The sequence below is a fragment of the Phallusia mammillata genome, chromosome 2, assembly GCF_965637545.1.
Source record: "Phallusia mammillata chromosome 2, kaPhaMamm4.hap1.1, whole genome shotgun sequence".
Classification (NCBI taxonomy): Eukaryota; Metazoa; Chordata; class Ascidiacea; order Phlebobranchia; family Ascidiidae; genus Phallusia; species Phallusia mammillata.
Window position 1 is genome coordinate 32795266 of NC_137253.1, and position 19097 is coordinate 32814362.

The 19097-nt window shown below is 35.7% G+C and overlaps 2 protein-coding genes across 2 annotated transcripts; both read right to left on the reverse strand.

Moving 5' to 3' along the window:
* Nucleotides 1–248: 248 nt before the first annotated feature.
* Nucleotides 249–1360, reverse strand: LOC145212494 (glycolipid transfer protein-like). The gene has a single exon (XM_080080627.1). The coding sequence runs from the start codon at nucleotides 1278–1280 to the stop codon at nucleotides 642–644; it is 639 nt and encodes a 212-aa protein (XP_079936753.1). The 5' UTR covers nucleotides 1281–1360; the 3' UTR covers nucleotides 249–641.
* A 12623-nt stretch (nucleotides 1361–13983) lies between these two features.
* On the reverse strand, nucleotides 13984–18463 carry LOC145212493 (secretory carrier-associated membrane protein 1-like). Its single transcript, XM_080080626.1, has 3 exons — nucleotides 17682–18463; nucleotides 17019–17186; nucleotides 13984–15786 (listed from the first exon to the last, which is right to left on the reverse strand). Exons 1-3 carry the CDS (start codon nucleotides 18363–18365, stop codon nucleotides 15637–15639), a joined length of 1002 nt encoding a protein of 333 aa, XP_079936752.1. The 5' UTR covers nucleotides 18366–18463; the 3' UTR covers nucleotides 13984–15636.
* Nucleotides 18464–19097: the final 634 nt, after the last annotated feature.

The following is a 19097-nucleotide window of genomic DNA, read 5'->3' on the forward strand; positions in this document are numbered from 1 at the left end:
TTTGAAAATCATGAGGCAAATCTCGTAGTTTTGATTGCATAAACTGTTTTATTCTTCATAAAACTGTGTTCTTGTACGCCAACCCCTTTGTAAATGCTTTGTTTGTAGTAACTTATTGTAACAAATCCATTTTGTTTGACATTTTTTCATAATTCTGTCATATTGTACTACAAGGAAAGAGTGATACAGCCAATATGGCACACACTTTTTTCATTTTTTTGCTTCTTAATGTTTAAATACATCACATAAACAGCACTTTTGTAGTTCTATTGCAGTGCACACTTTGATTTGGTCAGCACAATAATAGTAGTAATAGTAAAACTTCGTCAAAACAACAAAAACGATCACATTACAACTAGCAAAGCACTCAAATTTAAAAATAAACAAATAATTTGGTACCCATAGCACTTCACAATTATAACCTTCTGCAGTTGCAACAGCTCAGTTATTTCATACTATATAACATGGAAATCTGCTACATATTACGGAATACACTGCACGATTATTATTTACCTCTGCCACACATTACACATGGGCTTAATGGTATAAAATAGGCACAAGTGCATATATTGTCGATGATATAAATATACATGATAATGTTGTTTAGAAGTGTACTATTGAATTTCTACATTATAGTTCAATCATGCTTTTTGAGTTTTTTCCACTCCTTTTTTGTCAAAAAGTTCATAAACAACATCAACTGTTGCCCGAAAATTTACTATAAACTCGCTGGCGCTTTTTAGGACTTCCTCTGTAGACAAGTTTTCTTCCTTTGCCAGCAATTCCATAAAATTCTTTCGATAAGGACAAGCATTAGTGGCAGCTGTTACCAGTTGTGAAACCATCCACCCATGATAGGTTTGAAGTGAATCTTTATAAGCCAACCTGGCGCAAGCCTTTAGGTTTTCAGGATTTTTCTCATCGTAGTCGTTCTTGACAAGGTGCTCCACAAACAGAAGAATAAACTTCAGACCACGTTTCAACCACATCAAAGCATTAGTCGCGATGCCGTTTCCATCTTTGGTTTTGAGCTTCTTGTCCTCCTCTTGTAGTTCAACATCTATAATGTCTTCAAGAGTCTCAAACTTGTCGGGACACTCAAAAAATCTTGTCTTGATTTTTGTGATGTTTCCTTGTACATCATTTTTAACTGGAGCAAAAACCCTTCCCCCTAACAGGTCGAAGAACCCAGGTATTTTTTCGCAGGCCTCGATAAACTCAAGTGTTTTTATTCGTTTGTCTTCTGGTACTGGCAGGAAGCCTGGCTTCAGTAAAGGCATTTTAAAAATATAAATATATATTACAAGTAAAAACAAAAATAAAGGTGCCTGAAAATAAAAGCAATGTTACAATGTTACAAACATCAAATATACATTTCTCCAACTTGTCTTTGATCCAATAATCCAATTTTGAACGAAAACTTTCAAAGTTTTCACTATTAACTATTAAATACAACACAAACAGGTATGAAGCATAAAGTGCAAGTCTGAAAGTTGCAGTAATGGCAAGACTGAAGTTAATATTCCCATTACACAAGTGCCCTACCCAGTATGTACAGTAGATTAACACTGTAGGTCGGCTTCCGGCATTTCTAGTAATGGCATATCACTTCTGGTGTAGGGATTACAAACTGAAGCCGTAAATAATATAAACCTCCACATAAAGTTAAACAACAACAGTTTCGATCAAATGAAATGTCCAACCTATGACCCTAAGGCTACAATAAAAACCTGAACATGACGCATAAAACAACATGACGTAACTGGGCTAGTAAAGGTTCGTCATCTTGTCACGAACGCGCGATGCCCAACCTTTCAGTGAGGAGAAAATGCCGATCATTCGACCGTACACGAAGTGACGCGTCCGCCCAAGGTAAGTATTGTGCAAAGTGCTCAACCGCAGAGAGTTTTTATCCAAATTGGAAAAGATAGAGATATTTAAATGTACTTATAAAATATGTTTTGTTTTGCCATCGCAACAAATTAGATTTTCATTACATTACTTTACGTAATTATTGTGAAAAACGTAGGACATATCAGTGCAAAATCATCATAATGGGCAATTTTTACGCAAAAGGCGTCGTTTCGCTAAACATTTACGTTGCATATCGAGCAAAACGACACCAACTACTTGTTGTGCAAGATACGCAAAAACGACAACAAAATATCAGCGTATAAAATGTATTTCAACCTCTCAAACACCGAGAGAGGTTACCTACTTAGCCTGCTGGTAACGGGATTAAGTGGAGGAAAGAGCTGATTGGATTCGAAAGTTGTCTTGCTCGAAATGAGACAGGATTACGACGAATTATACAACAGCAATAAGTTTGCACTGATTGCGCGGATCTACAACTTGACAGAGGCGATCAGACTTCGGACTGAACGACTCGCTGTTGATATGGAAGAGGTCGGAAGCAGGATTGACTTGGCTCGTGAAAGGATCAGACAAGCTCGTGCAGAGGAAGAGCGCATCCGGACATCTCTTGAGCAACTAGAACGGGATGTAGTGCGACAACGGATGCGAGAAGAATAATATTTCATTTGTACAGTTTTATGTTTTAAATTATCGCTTACTAACAGCCTAAAGAAACAATTAATCATTTTTTATATATTTTACGTTCACCATTGAAAATTCTTGATCTATTTAAACAAGAGCTTATAATGAGATGACGAAACATTGTCATTTATGTTCAGTCTGCTACTATTGTGATGTTTCGTGTATTGACGTCACAGATAAGTGCAAACTGGCATTCAAGCATGTTTTCAAAATATCGCGTGTAGGTAGCCTACATGAACGTTGTATTTTGTCATCATGATTGCGTTATTTTTACCTATCTGGCAAATCTACGAACGATACAAATGAACAACGATATGGCAGAAGAAGAAACATAGAATAATAAACGTTATTAACGCAATCTAATTTGTCAGACTTAACCAACCAGCAACAGACCTTGAGATTCAGTAGCACAAAATAGGCCAAGACAAGCCAAAGTTCAACTTAACTTAATTATGTCTTCACCATAATGTACTTTTTATTGTAACATTATTTTCAACCTTAGTTCATAAATTTGTGTCAGATGGCCAAGCTAACTGTTTCAAAGGCCAGACGAATTTGAAAGATTATCACAAAACTACTATTTCCATGTTTTAGTCACGTGACGTGGTAGAACATCTTAGGGGTATTCCCCAGTTTTCCAAACTTAACATGAAAATGTGACTTTGAATTCAAAATTTTTAAAATATTGTTATTTATTGTTTCCTTGCAACGTTAAGGAGTAAAATATGTTGAGTTTGTTCGTTTTATGCGCAAATAAGTCATCACTAAAATTCGGTGCCAGTGGAGAGGTGAATCACTTTGTAATTTCCAATCGAACGCCATGTTTCACATGGTAAAAAAATTGACAACTATGACATGCAAATGTCAGAGTTTCAATCGTTCAACAAAGTTGCTGAACACGCAGTTGTTTAAAGCAAGAGATGCTAATGTGTCGATGCAAGCCATCAGATGTTTGGTAAGTCCAAAATGACGAATTTCTAATTAAGGATGAACATAATCATGTGTTTTAAAAGTCACGTACTTCTATGTATTGGTCAAAATAAATAAATTCCCGCAGCCAACTGTATTAAGTATGCAAGGCTTATGCGAAAAAATAACAGATGTTTTATCTGAAACTATAAGCCATGCTTAGTCCCTGTTATTCCTCTGCTTAGCCTACCAAGCCTTAGTACCTGAGATCAGATTATAGTGTTGTTTTAATAACGAACCCTTATCCCAACCCCAGTTGTTTCTATTTCTAAATAGCCTTAAAAATTATTGTTTGCCCACGTGGGTTAAGCTTTATCTGTGTTGATCAGAGTAAGTACGCTTGGTGTCAGTTTTTAGTTTTTTACACATCAGTTTTTTTAGTTCCAGATAAAAAATCATGCTATACTAAGCCCACTTGATACCAAAACATACTAGCTCAGCAATCGCTTGGGAACTTAGTGTCACTAAATCATTTGTAAAGCATCATGCTGTTAAATCAAAAGTAAGCTCCATACAGTGCACACTGTTTTAACCTATAACAATGAAATTTGTAATCCCTTTCTCTTTACTGTGTACAACTGCTGCATTTTTACTGTTGCCCCTACTCCGTTAGTATTATTTTAGCATATTTTCAACCGCTAGGTTTTCGCAGCTGTGTCCTGTTTTTTTGTGCCACTTTACCATCATGTGTTACTATGCTTACCGTGTTCAAGTGCATGTGAACAAAATGTAACACTATACTAAGTGATATAACATTGCATGTTTAATTTAAACAAGAAAAATACGATATGAAGCGATAAGGTCTCAAATGCAGCTGGTGGGAATGGGGATAGGCTAGTACGGCAACAGTACTTGTTGGTAGTAACAATCTGAAAAGGCATGACTCACCAAATCTGTTCAATGCCAAAACCGCAACAAATTGTTTGTCATCCAATAGCTTCATGTTTTTATCTTACATCTTATGACCAGGCAACTTTTGAACTTATGAAGTTTATTGCAAATAAAAACAAAAAAACCTTTAATCTCAGAGCACAACAAATGCAAGACCAGCTAAAAGAAAACAGAATCCAGCAAAGGTATCCAAATATATAATGCTTTTTCTTAGTTCAACATTTTTATTGCACCAGTCTTTTTTTAGGTTTTGAGTTACAGTCTAAAGAAAGCAAGGTTGTACAAAGAAACAAGGAAAACTCGAGTTATTGAGGTGAGAAAGAATATGATGGTCCATCAACTGGCCGAAGCGGCAAATGTCAAACCTGGTTAGTAAATTGTGAGCTTTGTAAAGTTGCAAAAAATCCATGTTATTCTCAAGTGGTTATAAACTGGTGTAACTGATGTGGCCCTTCATATCACTGATGATGGCATAAGCATTTGCCGAAACATTTGATCAATAAAGCATGTCGCTTTTACTTCTCTTTGAGTCGTTATAGTCGTCATTAAACTTATGAACAGACCCGTAAAATGTCAAATGTTATTCTGCTATTATAAAAGGGGTGTTATGTTACAAAACATTTCTTGTTATTGTAAAAATCTGGGTAAAGATGCCCGACTTGTTAGCTCACTTCATAAAGTTTGTGTTCAAACGTGATCTGCTGTTTTTGTTTGCATGAGTACAAATTTGAATAACTCATTAAAACTAGAAAATAAATGAATTTAATCATTGACTACTTTGCACTTATTTACTGACTTCCTAACATAAAAAATAAGAAAAACTTTAGTACTGCATTGGAGCAAACAACTAGGTGATAGACTTTAACTGTTTAAATTTGTGTCACCTATATATCTTAGCAAATATAGCTGATCAAACAATCGTTTTATAGATTGAGACTTTATTATTTTCCAGCTTATACAAAAAATTGTTGATTCAAAATATTTTTTTCTCAGAATTGATAGTTGAAGCCGCTGATATTTTGGGCAGAAAAGTGTATTTTTCCACAGGTAAACATTAAACAATTTACCTAACAATAAAATTTGTAAAAAATAAAAATAAAATGTTTGTTTTTGCATGTTTTAAAAAAAATGTTACACAAGCATTGAATATAGAAAGTTTTATCAAAATGATCCTGTTTTAAATGATTCTATGTTTGTCTCATTTAGTTTTGACTGATTTCGGATTTTTATGTGAAATTGTTAAAAAGCTTGGATTAAGAAGAAAACTGGAGGGCGGAGGAAAAACTTTTGAAAAAACTTTGCTGGCAGATAAGGATGAATGCAGAAGGTGATGAAAGTGGAATTTCTGTATTTACGTGTAAATCAGTGATGGGATTCAGCCGGTTCGCACCTGTCCTATAGAACCGTCTCACAAAATTTTATGAGATCAGTGAACTGGTTAGCATTACTGGTTACTGTCAATGGACTTTTTGTAACAGAACCGGCTGAAAAATATGACTTTTGTAACAGAACCGGCTGAAAAATATGACTTTTGTGATAGAACCGGCTGACAAAAAGTTTGAATCTCACTACTGGTGTAAATATTTAAAGTTCAAGTATCCTGGGTGGCATTAAGTAAAACTTTGTTACTAAAACATATTTAATGATGCATTTGCTACATATACATATTCATTCTTAAACCGTCTTTAATTTTAATGCTTCGAAGACCAAGTTCTCAAAACAAACAGAAACATGTTTTGTTTTTCATCCACCTGTTATGCTCTACTTTTTTGTGTGCCTGATTTTAATATTGGGCAGTTATTTCCCATAGTGATCTGTTTTGGACAAAAGTGCCTCTACGTTTTGTATTTAAACTCAACTCAAATGCACAGACATGTTTTATACCAGGTATTTTTGGGTGTATTCCAACTTTAAAAAATACAACCAGTGGTGGGATTCAGCCAGTTTGCACCGGTTCTATTGAACCGTCTCACGAAATTTTATGAGATCAGCGAACCGGTTAGCATTACTGGTTACTGTCAATGAACTTTTTGTGACAAAACCGGTTGAAAAATGTGACTTTTGTGACAGAACTGACTGACAAAAAAATTGAATCTTACCAATGAATACGACCCCCTATGAAATTTTTTTTACCTGTTTTTTAATATTTAGCTCATTCAGCTAAAACTTATAGATATTCAGGTAATTGTTTGCACAAGAAAGTCATTTTCAAAATCTCACTAATTTTGGCAAAATTAGTGTTTACATTTTTAAGTGAAAAAATTTGAAATATTTATTGTCATAATTTCAGTCCTAAGCCCCATGACATGAGCAGTTTTCCCCATCGACCCCCAATCATCACAATTATGGGCCACGTTGATCACGGCAAAACTACACTGCTCGACTATTTAAGGAAAACAACAGTTGCTGAAAAAGAAGCTGGCGGAATAACACAAAAAATTGGAGCTTTTTCTGGTGGGTTGAAAATAAACTTTCTTTTAAACCGGTCCAAGCTTTACTGAGCAACAGCGCTTGAGCAAAAATGTCCGAGAAACGTGTAAGAATGTTTTTCAAGTGCACCGGTTAAGTCTGACAAATCATATTTTTCTGCATAGATTTCTTGTTTTGCATGTGATCCTATACCTTATCTCTTAGCCTTTGTAACTGCTTAAAAGCTCCCTCAAGTGGTCAAAATAGTTAACTACATCACATAGTGATAAAATTTTTTGAATAATTCTTGAATAATAAAAAAAAAACTTGAATAATTCTGCAAAACAATATGAGTTAATGTTTGCATTGAAATAATCTTGGTATGTGGTAACAATATCCCAAACAAGCAAATGTTAGTTTCAATATTATATCTTGTGCAATCATTTCAATTTCAAGAGTGGCAAATAAAATATCGAATAGAATAATTGTAGAAGTCACCCATTTCTATTTTGTTTGTGTTTGCAGTGAAAGTGAACGAGGAAAAGAATATCACTTTTCTCGATACTCCTGGTCATGCAGCTTTCACTGCGATGAGACAAAGAGGAGCACAGGTTAGTTTTTACTGCAACTATGAATTTGATTCAACTTCATGAAAAACATTGAGCCTTTCGTCGTTGAAATTTTGAGGCATATATATTTACAGCATGATAAGTATCTCGTTCAAACATCTCAATATCTTCAGGACGAATGTGTTTTCATGAACTTAAACCAATCGACACAAATGTCATTTTAATCTTCATCCACCCAGCAACCAGCTGAGTTTCCAGTTTAAATTCCAAGTGTCCCTATGTATTTTGCAAGCTCGGTAGCCATGGTTTTTATCCAACCACTTTACATGTCCAGTGTTCTAATGCAAAATGCTGTTTCTAATGCTTTAGTAGAAAAATAAACTTATTGGTGTCAAGTCTTTCAAAAAATGATTAGTGTGCTTTTTGAGAAAACTGTTTCCTCGTGAAATTTACGTTCAAACAAATTTGTTTCAGTTGACTGACATCGTTGTGCTGGTCGTTGCCGCTGACGATGGAATTATGGAACAAACCGAGGAATCTATTCGAATGGCGAACGAATCTAAAGTCCCAATTATTGTTGCTATCAATAAATGTGACTCGAAAAACGCTAAACCTGTGAGTTCTGCAAATTTATCATTCGCAACTTTTTTTACACATATCATAGAGTTTGTGATTTTATGTTACCGGTAGTTTTTTGTTTGTTTGTTGATTGTTAGTTTGTGTCGGGAGGAAAAAATCAACCAAAAATTTCTTACGATTTTGTCATTTTTTCATGTCTTTTTCAACATAATATCTCGTTCAATTGTTTAACATTAAATAGAGTTTGTGTTTTTGTGTTCCCTTTTTGTTTAATGTTGGTTTGTGTCATCAGAAAAAAATCTGTTTTTGTCCAAACCTGTTTTGCCATTTTGTTTTTTCCTGACTTTTTTAACAATATAATACAGGAGAAGGTGATCAAACAACTTGTGCAACACAACTTGGAGCCGGAAAAAGCTGGAGGAAAAACACAAGTTATACAGATTTCTGCAAAAACTGGAATGGGTAAATAAGTATTTCAATCTCTTTATCTATGTTTTAGACTTATTTGTTTCACTACAACAACACTGATGGAATAATCTTACACTTTGTGAAAACTATATCACTTTAGGAAGGACAATTATTTATTTTTTTCTTTTATTTAACCCTCTTTTCCTAGCATGGTTAGTTAGTTCCTTGGACCCAGGACCCCCTCAACTGGCCCCACCAACGTCTCCCCCCAGTCTTGTTATACAATCACATAAATATATTCTTGCTCCAACTGAAATAGTGCTTGTTAGAAAAACTAATACTACACTTATATTCATACTAAAGCCCCTCGTTTGGTCGCACCATCGTTTCCCCTAGTCATGTTATAGCCTACTCACAATGCGCTGTACTCTTTCGTGTGAGCTCTCGTCGCATATCGCTGTATAATGCAGTGTAGCTGCACCACGATCATCCACCAATTATGTAATCCACTGTTTTGCGATCTGTAATGTTCAACGTTGTGCAGCTGTTTTAGTACTATTTGTGTTGCTATGTTTTCTTTCACCAAGCTTAACAAACTCAACTGTTTAGGAATTTCGAACCTGGTCGAAAGCATCTTGCTTGAGGCTGAGATGATGGACTTGCGTGCAGATCCCAGTGCAAGAGTGGAGGGAGTGATTGTGGAATCAAACAAAAGCAAAACCCATGGCCCAGTTGGAAGTGTGGTTGTGCAACAGGGAACATTAAAACGGGGAATGGTAAGATAATGTAGAGATGTTTCTTATGTTATCTGAAATATTTGTCTGCTGTATAACTTTTTCATGTCACAGAAAAAGGTTTGTCCGTAAAAGGATTAAATCATGTTATGAGTTCCATCCCCGGAGTTGTATTTACTCATTGTTTGCAAATCTTTTTTATAAGCCCCGTTTTAAATGTCTTCATGTGTCACAGTTACACAGCTATTTGTGTGTTTGTTTTATTAGGTTGTGTTTTTTTTCTTTCACTAGGGAAAAATTTACTCGATTGATTTTAAACTAAGTTGAGTTGAGTTGGACTTATCTCGTTCAGTGAAACAATTCATTGAAACATAATTGCCCTAACATATTCCTCAAGCCAAAAGCGCAAAACTGTTTGTCAAAACAGTATTTTTTCCCCGTTTTTTCTACTCATTGTTAAACATAAAGTTACATTTATGTTTTTAGTGGCTCACTGCTGGAACTGCTTTTGCTCGCGTAAAGTTTATCACAGATGAAAACAACAAACAAATGAGTGAAGCCTCGCCTGGGGCAGCCGTTAATATCGTTGGATGGAAATCGCTGCCTCCTGTGGGTGAAATCATGCTTCAAGTTAATACGGAGGTGAATTTGTGATCAACATTTTACAAATCACTAAACCAGAAAAACCGTTTTTGAAATTGTTCAGAATCATTGCAGATTTATTATGAAACGTGATGTGACTGGTAGTGGTGGGATTCAGCCGGTTCGCACCGGTTCTATAGAACCGTCTCACGAAATCAGCGAACCGGTTAGCATTACTGGTTACTGTCAATGGACTTTTTGTAACAAAACAGGCTGAAAAATATGACTTTTGTGATAGAACCGGCTGAAAAATATGACTTTTGGGATAGAACCGGCTGAAAAAAAAATTGAATCCCACCACTGGTGACCGGGGCCCAGAAGAAAATCAGGTTGGCATGTTTAAAAACACGACTGGGGGTGGGACCATTTGATGGGGCCTAAAAGAACTAACTGCCCAAGTTTGGGAAAAAGGAAAATAAACCACCAAAGAAACCCTGTGTTCTAAAAATTTATTAAATAAACACTATTGTAGCACTATATACAGATCTGTTCACTATGTAACACTATATACGAAACTTTAATGGTGGAAATAATGACCCAAATAGACATAAAACGCGACATGCTTTATATTTCAAACGTTTCGTCAAATCCTGATATCACTGATGATGGAATGCGTGTTTGCAAAAACGTTTAAACAATAAAGCATGTCGCATTTTACGTCTGTCTTGGGCTGCTATTTTCACCATTAAATACTATTGTTTTTAATTTTATGACATGTCAACTTTTTTTGGCAGTTCCGTGCAAAGGAAGTTACCCAATATCGAAGCAAACTACAAAGCATGGAACAGCTAGACGAAGATTGGAAAAAAATATCCAAAATACGACAAAAGGAAAAAGAGTGAGGAATAAAATTGTACCCTCGGAAAAACCTTTTTCAAGCTTGTGTTGTTGTTTTTTAACCTAAATGCAGAAACATTTCACAAACAATTATGATTTGTTTTCATTTTTTATGGTGTCAGATTATTATAAATCTATCTCACTGAAGGAACATGTGGTTATATATTTTTATTCCTAACCGAAAATGTGTTTTCTTGTTTTGGTCAAGAAAATGTGGTTCAAACAATCCGAATTTTTACCTATTGCAGTTAGGCTTCTGTTGTGTATTGTAAAATATGCCCCCAGTGCTTTATAAAGACACCTAAAGCAAACAATTTTTCATGATTGTGGACAAAACTCCCCCCCCCCCTTTGCCATGTATTTTTTGTGAACCCATAATCTATAAGGTTAAATGAAGAATGTGAAATAGTAATTACATAAAAATGTTTTTACAGGATGTATGTTGAAATGAAAATGAAAGGATTGAGAAAACAACAAAGTCGCTTTCTTTTAAATGAAAAAAGCAATTCGTTATTTACAACTACTCACGATGTTCCACAACTTAACATCATTGTGAAAGGTAAAATATTGTTAAAATTTGTTTCTCAAAAACATTATCAGAAGTGCAAGACATTGGTCCTTTTTTTTTGCACAGAGCTTGTCATTATAAAAGTTGAAATAATTATACATTAACCGGTCGTGTTAGAAACTAAAGTTGTTATTAAACATAAGCCTTTTTTTATTTAATCAATAACATAATTGGTGAAGGTTGAAAACCACTGACTTAAAGTAAACCAGATCAAATTTCTCTATCTAGTGTTAAACCAACAAAAATATGTATTTCACATTTCAGCTGATGTAGAAGGATCATTAGATGCGATTATGCAAGTTCTCAAAACATACGATTGCACTGATTTGTGTGAACTTAATGTTATCTCATCTGGAGTCGGAGGAATGACAGAAAACGATTTAATTTCTGCAAAAGCGTTTTCAGGTAAGATGCAAAAATTAGGATCAATAAGGCCTTGAAGAGAAATTTAATCATAATCGTAACTGGCAGAGTACTTGTGTAGGTAGACTGCATCATGCAGACGTTTCAACAATCTCTGTTGTCAGCATGAGTGCAGGTTGTCAACTGTGTTTGTTTTATATGATGATGGTAACTTTTCTCGATTGTTGAAACGTCTGCATGATGTATTCTATATACACAAGCTCTCTGGCAGTTATGTTTATTATTAGATGCAAAAAATTATGTACAAGTTTCTTAATAACACAAAAAACGTTAAAAAAAACTTTCAAAGCAAGATATACATAAATTCATAACTGGGATCAGCCCTAAAGCGTTAATGCAGACGAGCGATCACACCACACTCATATATAAATCATAGCATTTCAGACCTAAAGGCCAAGCATTTCTGAATACTTTTAAAGTAGCAAATATATATGTAATGTATTAAGGCTTTTGGCTTTAAAGGCCTTTTCAATTTTTTACTTTAAAGGTGAATTTGTGCAAAACCTTGTGTAAAAAGATAAAACATTTTAAGCGTTGACTGTTTTTATCATCTCTTTCAGGTTCTATCATCTTGTTTAATCAAAGTGCTTCGGAAGAACAACTTAAATCAGCCACGCGACATTCTGTGCCTGTTCAGCAGTTCGATGTCATTTATCATCTTGTTGACCACCTCAAGGAGACTTTAGAAGATTTAATTGAAGAACGAGACAGTAGAGTATTAGGTGGGAAAACACATTTTATTATAATCAAGTAGATGGTGAAAATAACGACCGAATACATTTAAAAAGTGACATGCTTTATTTTTTAAACGATTTGGCAAATGCTCATGCCATTATTAGTGATATTAAGGCCACATCAGTTACACCGTATGTGTATAGTGTCCCAAAGAATCAATTAGTTTTTCTTGTGACAAAACAAAATCCCTATGGTAAACATTTAACAGAGTTTGTAATGATATTTGCACTTTATATAGTTGTGCATACATATGTTGTTCCACCCTTCATATTGTGGTGTTAACTGAGTGACACCTTAAAAGTAATGAAAACAGCATTTTTTGGCTATTTTCTGCGATATTAACTGCAGCTTGCATGGTACATCCTTATTGCTTTTCAAACTTATTTATGACATTCAACATATCACTTTGTTCAGTGCAGTTGGGCCATGTTCTTTCACCAAGAGAAATCACCTCAACAACTTAGTACAAAAACATTTTTCATCATAATTTTAAGGCAAAGTTGTTTAAACTTTTTAATATTTTCAGCGGAGGCTTCAGTCCTTGACACATTTCGATACAAGATGAAAAATGGAGAAAAGAAATTAGTTGCTGGATGTTCGATAAACACCGGACAGTTTGACGTTAGTGGAACTTATGCTATAGTGAGAAACGGAGAAATTATTCACGAAGGTAAGTTGTTGTGTCAGATTGTAGAAGTTTTGATCTCCTTACTTTTAGAAATCAGGTGGTGAATATTATTGTATGTCCTTGTTATAAACATAAGCAATTTCTGTGTTTAATTTTTGGCACTTACACTTGTATGCAGTAGTGGGATTCGAATTTTTTTTGTCAGCCGGTTTTAACCAGTAATGCTAACCGGTTCGCTGATCTCAAAAAAATTCGTGAAATGGTTCTATGGAACTGTTGCCAACCGGCTGAATCCCAGCACTGCATGTATGTAGTCGCAAAGAAAACAAACAAAGAGCAAGTGACTCATATTTATGAAGGGAAAATGTGTGAACAAGTAACTTTAAATGTTTACTGTATAACTTGTTTGTATTCTGTTGCACATTTGATCACAGTTTGTAGTTAGTCAATTTACTTTTGTTGGTAAAATAATGTGGTTGCTTGTGCTTCTTGGCAAAACTTCCTACTGAGAAAATTCCTTAATGTTTGTTATTGGACCTGTTCTAAAAAAAGTTTGTGAACTAATTATGGATTATATGCAGTGGTGGGATTCAAATTTCAAATTTTTTGTCAGCCGGTTCTATCACAAAAGTCATATTTTTCAGCTGGTTTTGTTACAAAAAGTCCATTGACAGTAACCAGTAATGCTAACCGGTTCGCTAATCTCATAAAATTTGGTGAGACGGTTCAAAAGAACCGGTGCGAACCGGCTGTATATCCCACCACTGATCATATGTATAACCTGAAGTCACCACTACCATTTTCTGTTTGTTTGCTAACTTTAATTGTTTCACAGGTGAACTTTCATCCATACAAAAGAAATCGTTAAGCGTTAAAACTGTGAAAAGTGGTGATGAATGCGGCATTATGTTTCTCGATTCGAGCACTGCACCACAACCTGGTGACGTTATCCAACAAATAGAATATTTTAAGAAGGAACTAACGTGGTCGCCACCGGGATTTTAACCAAACTACCTACTGTTGCGCAAATAAATATACATTTCATTGTTTGTATTTTACTGTTATAACGACAAGTCAACTACACAAAGACAATGTTGAAAGTACACTAGGTGGAGCCATGCACAATTTAAACAGCTTTAGCCACACAGAAAAGCAGATAATCCATCATAGATTCCCACAGCCAGCAGAATGATCATAAGCTATTTATGGTTATAACATCACAAGCAGTAGTCAAGCTTGCGAGATGGGGACTGTAGGGGAGCAAGTATTTCTGGGTGTTTTTAATGAAACCTGCTGAAGTTAAAAAATGACAGAAATCTATGCTGAACTATTGTTAGACATGACATGTGGTTTAACCAACAACTGGGTTTCTAATCTTTACAACCAATTCCACACATACAGTGGCTTTACCATCTTTATTATGTTGACTGGTGAATCAGCAAAAGTCCCCGCTACCAGGACTAAACCAAGGGTGGTACTAAATACTGCATGGTAAAGCGTACAGTATAACAGATGATTTGTAAAGGGTGAGAATATGAGCCTCTACAAAGGGGAAATGAGGCCAGATTGCAGTGTTATTTTAAGCTCAACAGTCAGCACTTTTGAAAGTGTACTAAATCATAAATTTTGCATGAAATATGTTTATTGAGAAATGCTCACCAAGCTATATTTAGTACCACCGCTAAACCATGGTGCATTAATTGTTGGGCGGGATTCTTTACAGCATTCATTCAGAAAACAGGATAAGACTAAAATTATTTAATCAACCTAATAGGCTTAATTGTGCAGCTAAGGTGTAGAGGAGCTATAGTTGTAACTTCAACCATTTTATCAGTCATACTTCTAACAGCAAATGTAGTAACAGTTTTAACTAAACACAAACATTGGTTCGTCACAACATAACTTGCATTCATAAATTAGTGTTAAACAACATGAAACAATGTGCAACACAACTCACCAGGAATCTTATATTTACATAAACATTGCACAATTTATTTAATGAGACTCTGGTCACAAATAATCTGCTGAACTTGATTTTAGCACTTTAAATAATTTTGGTTTAAAACATTCGGTTATTTTATATTCCGTGGTGAAAATTATGGCATTATATTTCATAACTTATTTGTAGCACTTGCAAATATAAACAACACCTAAATATTTTCAGACCAACAAAAATCTAACTAAGAGACAGAAATATTATCAAAACAGTACAATTAGAATTTAATTACAGTTTAGGAATACATAAGATTGATTTTTGCTGTTTAAATTTGAACAACTTTGGAAATGAAGAATGATTTGTGGAACATGGGGGAAATGGTTGATTACATAACAGTGGCATTCCACCTCAGTTAATCGGTGAACACCAAGTAACCTTCACCAATGCAGCTTTACAAGCAAGTCACATACACATAGTATTGTTGACAAATTCATCACAATATATATTAGTGCCAACACAGAAAAGCATGACCTGCATCTTGGGAAGATTGCATGTCGCAGAGCTCTCTCTAATATTAAAAACTAGATATATATAGCTTACACATATATGTATGTATGTACATTATTACAGACTAACTATCTGATGGAAATTTTGGTTGAATCAAAAATTGTCCATCTGCATTGCTTGGTCCGCATGCAATCAGCTCTCCAAGTTGGAACGCTCGTTATTGGGCAGATCAGCATTATTTTGAATCAATACTGTCCCTTGAGACTACTCTGCACTGCAGTTGAGGCTGCATTTTGTGCAGCAGTTTGAACACCAGGATTTTTCATCACACCAGTAGCAAATTCTTGTTGAGCCTTCTCAAAACTTGCTCCAGTCGTACGATACAATGAGTGGGCCTGCAAAATAGTAATTAACAAGTTTTACTTGAAGTGCTATGACCATTTTCAATCAATGGCCAATCAATAAAACATTGGTATTAGCATTTGTCACCACAAAAGCTTGCTGCAGTTAGATGCAAAACAAGTCCCACTGCATAGTGCTAGTTTATAATCACAAGTTGTAACCAAGTTTTGTAATCATTGTAATCATAGTTCTCCACACCAGAGAGTGTAACCGCTTGTTATATGGGTTCAGGTTCGGTTCAGGGTTTACTTTGTTTTGGGGGGTTCGGGCCCGCTTCAGGTTTTTAAAAAATGTATAATTTCGGGTTCGGGTTTTGTTCCGGTTCAGGCAAATAACCTGGTCCAAACTGGTTTGTGATTTTTAAACCGTTACAAAATTGCCTTTCGTGCAATTAAACCCGAAGAAAGAAGAATTTTAACTGTGCACTACGAGTTCAGTTCCGGTTCAGTTCCGGTTTGACTCCCTAGACCAGGGCTTCCCAAACTGGGGGTCGCGACCCCTGAAGGGGTCGCCTAATAAACTTGAGGGGTCGCAGAGAGCTGTACCAATTTTGCAGAAAGTACCCCATGCACTGGTGTAGAGTACGGGGGTGCCGGACAGCGCCGGCCTTTGTGTGACGTCACGATATTATTATTGTTCAAGTTACTTCGGTTTCAAAATGTTTTCAGCTAAGCGCAAAACGTGCTTGTAGTGACACATGACGCCATTCATCGAACAAACGTCGGTTGAAACGCAACAATTGCAATTGTTTTGAAATACACAGGCATTTTAATGCAACGTAAAGATGACATATATAGAGTTATAGACTAACGTTTAAGTATTGTCTGGCGCAATAACTTTCTCTAATATAACTAGGTAATAAATTTACGATTTCTAAGCAGTGTTTAATAATATCCGTCTGCAAAGCACTGCAACGGCCTAAACTTGGAGTGCCTATTTGCAAAACAATGTGACAGAAACAAAAGGCTAAAACACGTGAAAGGCACCGGTGTTTGGACATGTCAAGTGGTAGACTCCGAGTACCGGTAGGTTGTTTTTTAGTTTTCGCTCGAATTAGTCGTTTCAATAAACACAACAAACGTTTTTTTCACACTGTTTATCACATTATTCGCGAAGGGTCGCGGAAATTTTAAAGAGATTAAGAGGGGTCGCGATCAAAAAAGTTTGGGAAGCCCTGCCCTAGATCAAACCAAAGTGATCATACTTGTTCACTTGTAAAACTAACCTTTTTCAACAGAAGAAGAGAAAAGACTGCAGTGACAGTGAAAAGAGTTGCTTGAATGCAGACAATAATACCAACTGCCGGACTTTCTCCGAAACATGCGATGGCAAGAATCCATCCAGCATAACCCCAGTTTTCAATCCCAACACACATAAGAACTGACCAGCAAAACTAAACAATAAAGTTGTTGATTGAAATCCTTATACTATATAGAGCTGCCCCAGCTAAAGTGGAAGCTGAAGTAAAAAAGTAAGCAAATTAAATGGCCCTTTACCAAAATCAACTATAAACATTGCTGTCAGATAATTTGTGCATGTAGAAAACATTGCCAGTTGTCAACCTGCACTGATGTCAACAAAGATTGTAAAAAGTCTGTACTAAAATGTATTCAGTGGTGGGATTCAAGTTTGTTGTCAGCCAGTTCTATCACAAAAGTCATACTTTTCAGTCGGTTCTGTTACAAAAAGTCCATCGACAGTAACCAGTAATGCTAACCGGTTCGCTGATCTCATAAAATTTCGTGAGACGGTTCTGTAGAATCATTGCGAACCGGCTGAATCCCACCACTGGATGTATTCGATGATCTATGTACACGAGTTCTCTTACCAAATTAGTTTATTACATATTTTGACAGTTGGCACATTCTTAACAACTAAGTATTCCTACCTGAAAGAACATCATGAAGAAAAATAGAAAGAAGTTGAATGAGCTGTCACTTCTGAATGCTTTGTATGCCGGTCTATACCAACATAGAGAACAGGGAGTGAAAAGCAGCCACCAGAGGATGGACAAACCGAAACCGGTGCCCAGGTTTTGCTTGGGACATCCGATGTAAGCAGCAAGTGATGATAGGACATTCAGAAACAATGCAATGACATAGAACATCCACAGATAGTAAAGCATTTTAACTGTTCTCTGAAACTCGTGAGGGATGTCTACTGTGAAATCCTGGTAGAAACATGGACGGAGTGGAAACCAACTCGGAAGCGGAGGCCAGTTGTTGGCTCTTGGGTTGTAATTGGCTGACGATAATTGCTGCTCTCTCCTCTGTAACTCTTCTGCTTTTCTTTCCAACTCCTCTTGTCTTCGTAGCAACTCTTCATGTCCTGGAACTGGCGCCGAAGGTGGGGGTGCGGAAACCGGGGGAGCTGAGACGGCATAATTTGTTCCATAATCAGGTGGATTGGTGGGTTGCATCATTGCTGATGAATTAGCAGGAATCGTGGCATTTTCGTTGTTTGCAAACGGATTAAAATCATCCAAATTAGCTTTGTCAGCTTCAGAAGTGGCTTGTGTCACTGAGCCATCTTTGAATGGATCGGCGAACGGGTTGGCATCAAAGTCACCCATAACGAAAGTTAACAGGCAACCGAAGTAAATTTACCACATTAATAAGTTTGAAATTTGTTTGGCCTAAACTGGATTTACAATAAACAATATATTAGGGCATAAAAGAAACTTCACCACAACATTAATTTTAAAGATAATTTTGTAATATTACATCAGTCTTATATTTGTGTAATTTATGTGATCATAGTAAAAGGTTTAAAAGATAAATGTCACTTCAACTGTTAGACCTTGCTAAGTCTCTCTCTCTTCTGTGGTATTCAATAAAAAAACATGTTCTACTGCACTTAAAACCTTTGGGATAACATTCATCTAACACAAAGGTTTAAGAATGCAAATCTTTTTAAGTAACCACATGATGAATGTTACATTGTCTATATTTAGTAATCGTAAAAACAACGAAAAAAATCAGCCCAAACCCTAAAGCTAAAATACACGACAAAGAAAGTAAAAAAGCACACTTGAGAAGTCATCAATTTAATTAATTTCATTCAAAAACTCGAGCTAAAAACATTTGAATTCAGGAACATTTTCAAGCACGACTCAGTCATTTTGCTTTCCACTTCGCAATTGTGACGTCAAAATCTCGTGTTTTTAGCCTCAAAGCAGTCGTTCCCGGTAGCGGGCGATCTGTCAATAATAATCACATGACAGACTATGGGTTTGCGGTAAATTAATAACTCGTGCAGTCACAATACATGGTCATATTACATTTTTAAACAATCAATACATGAC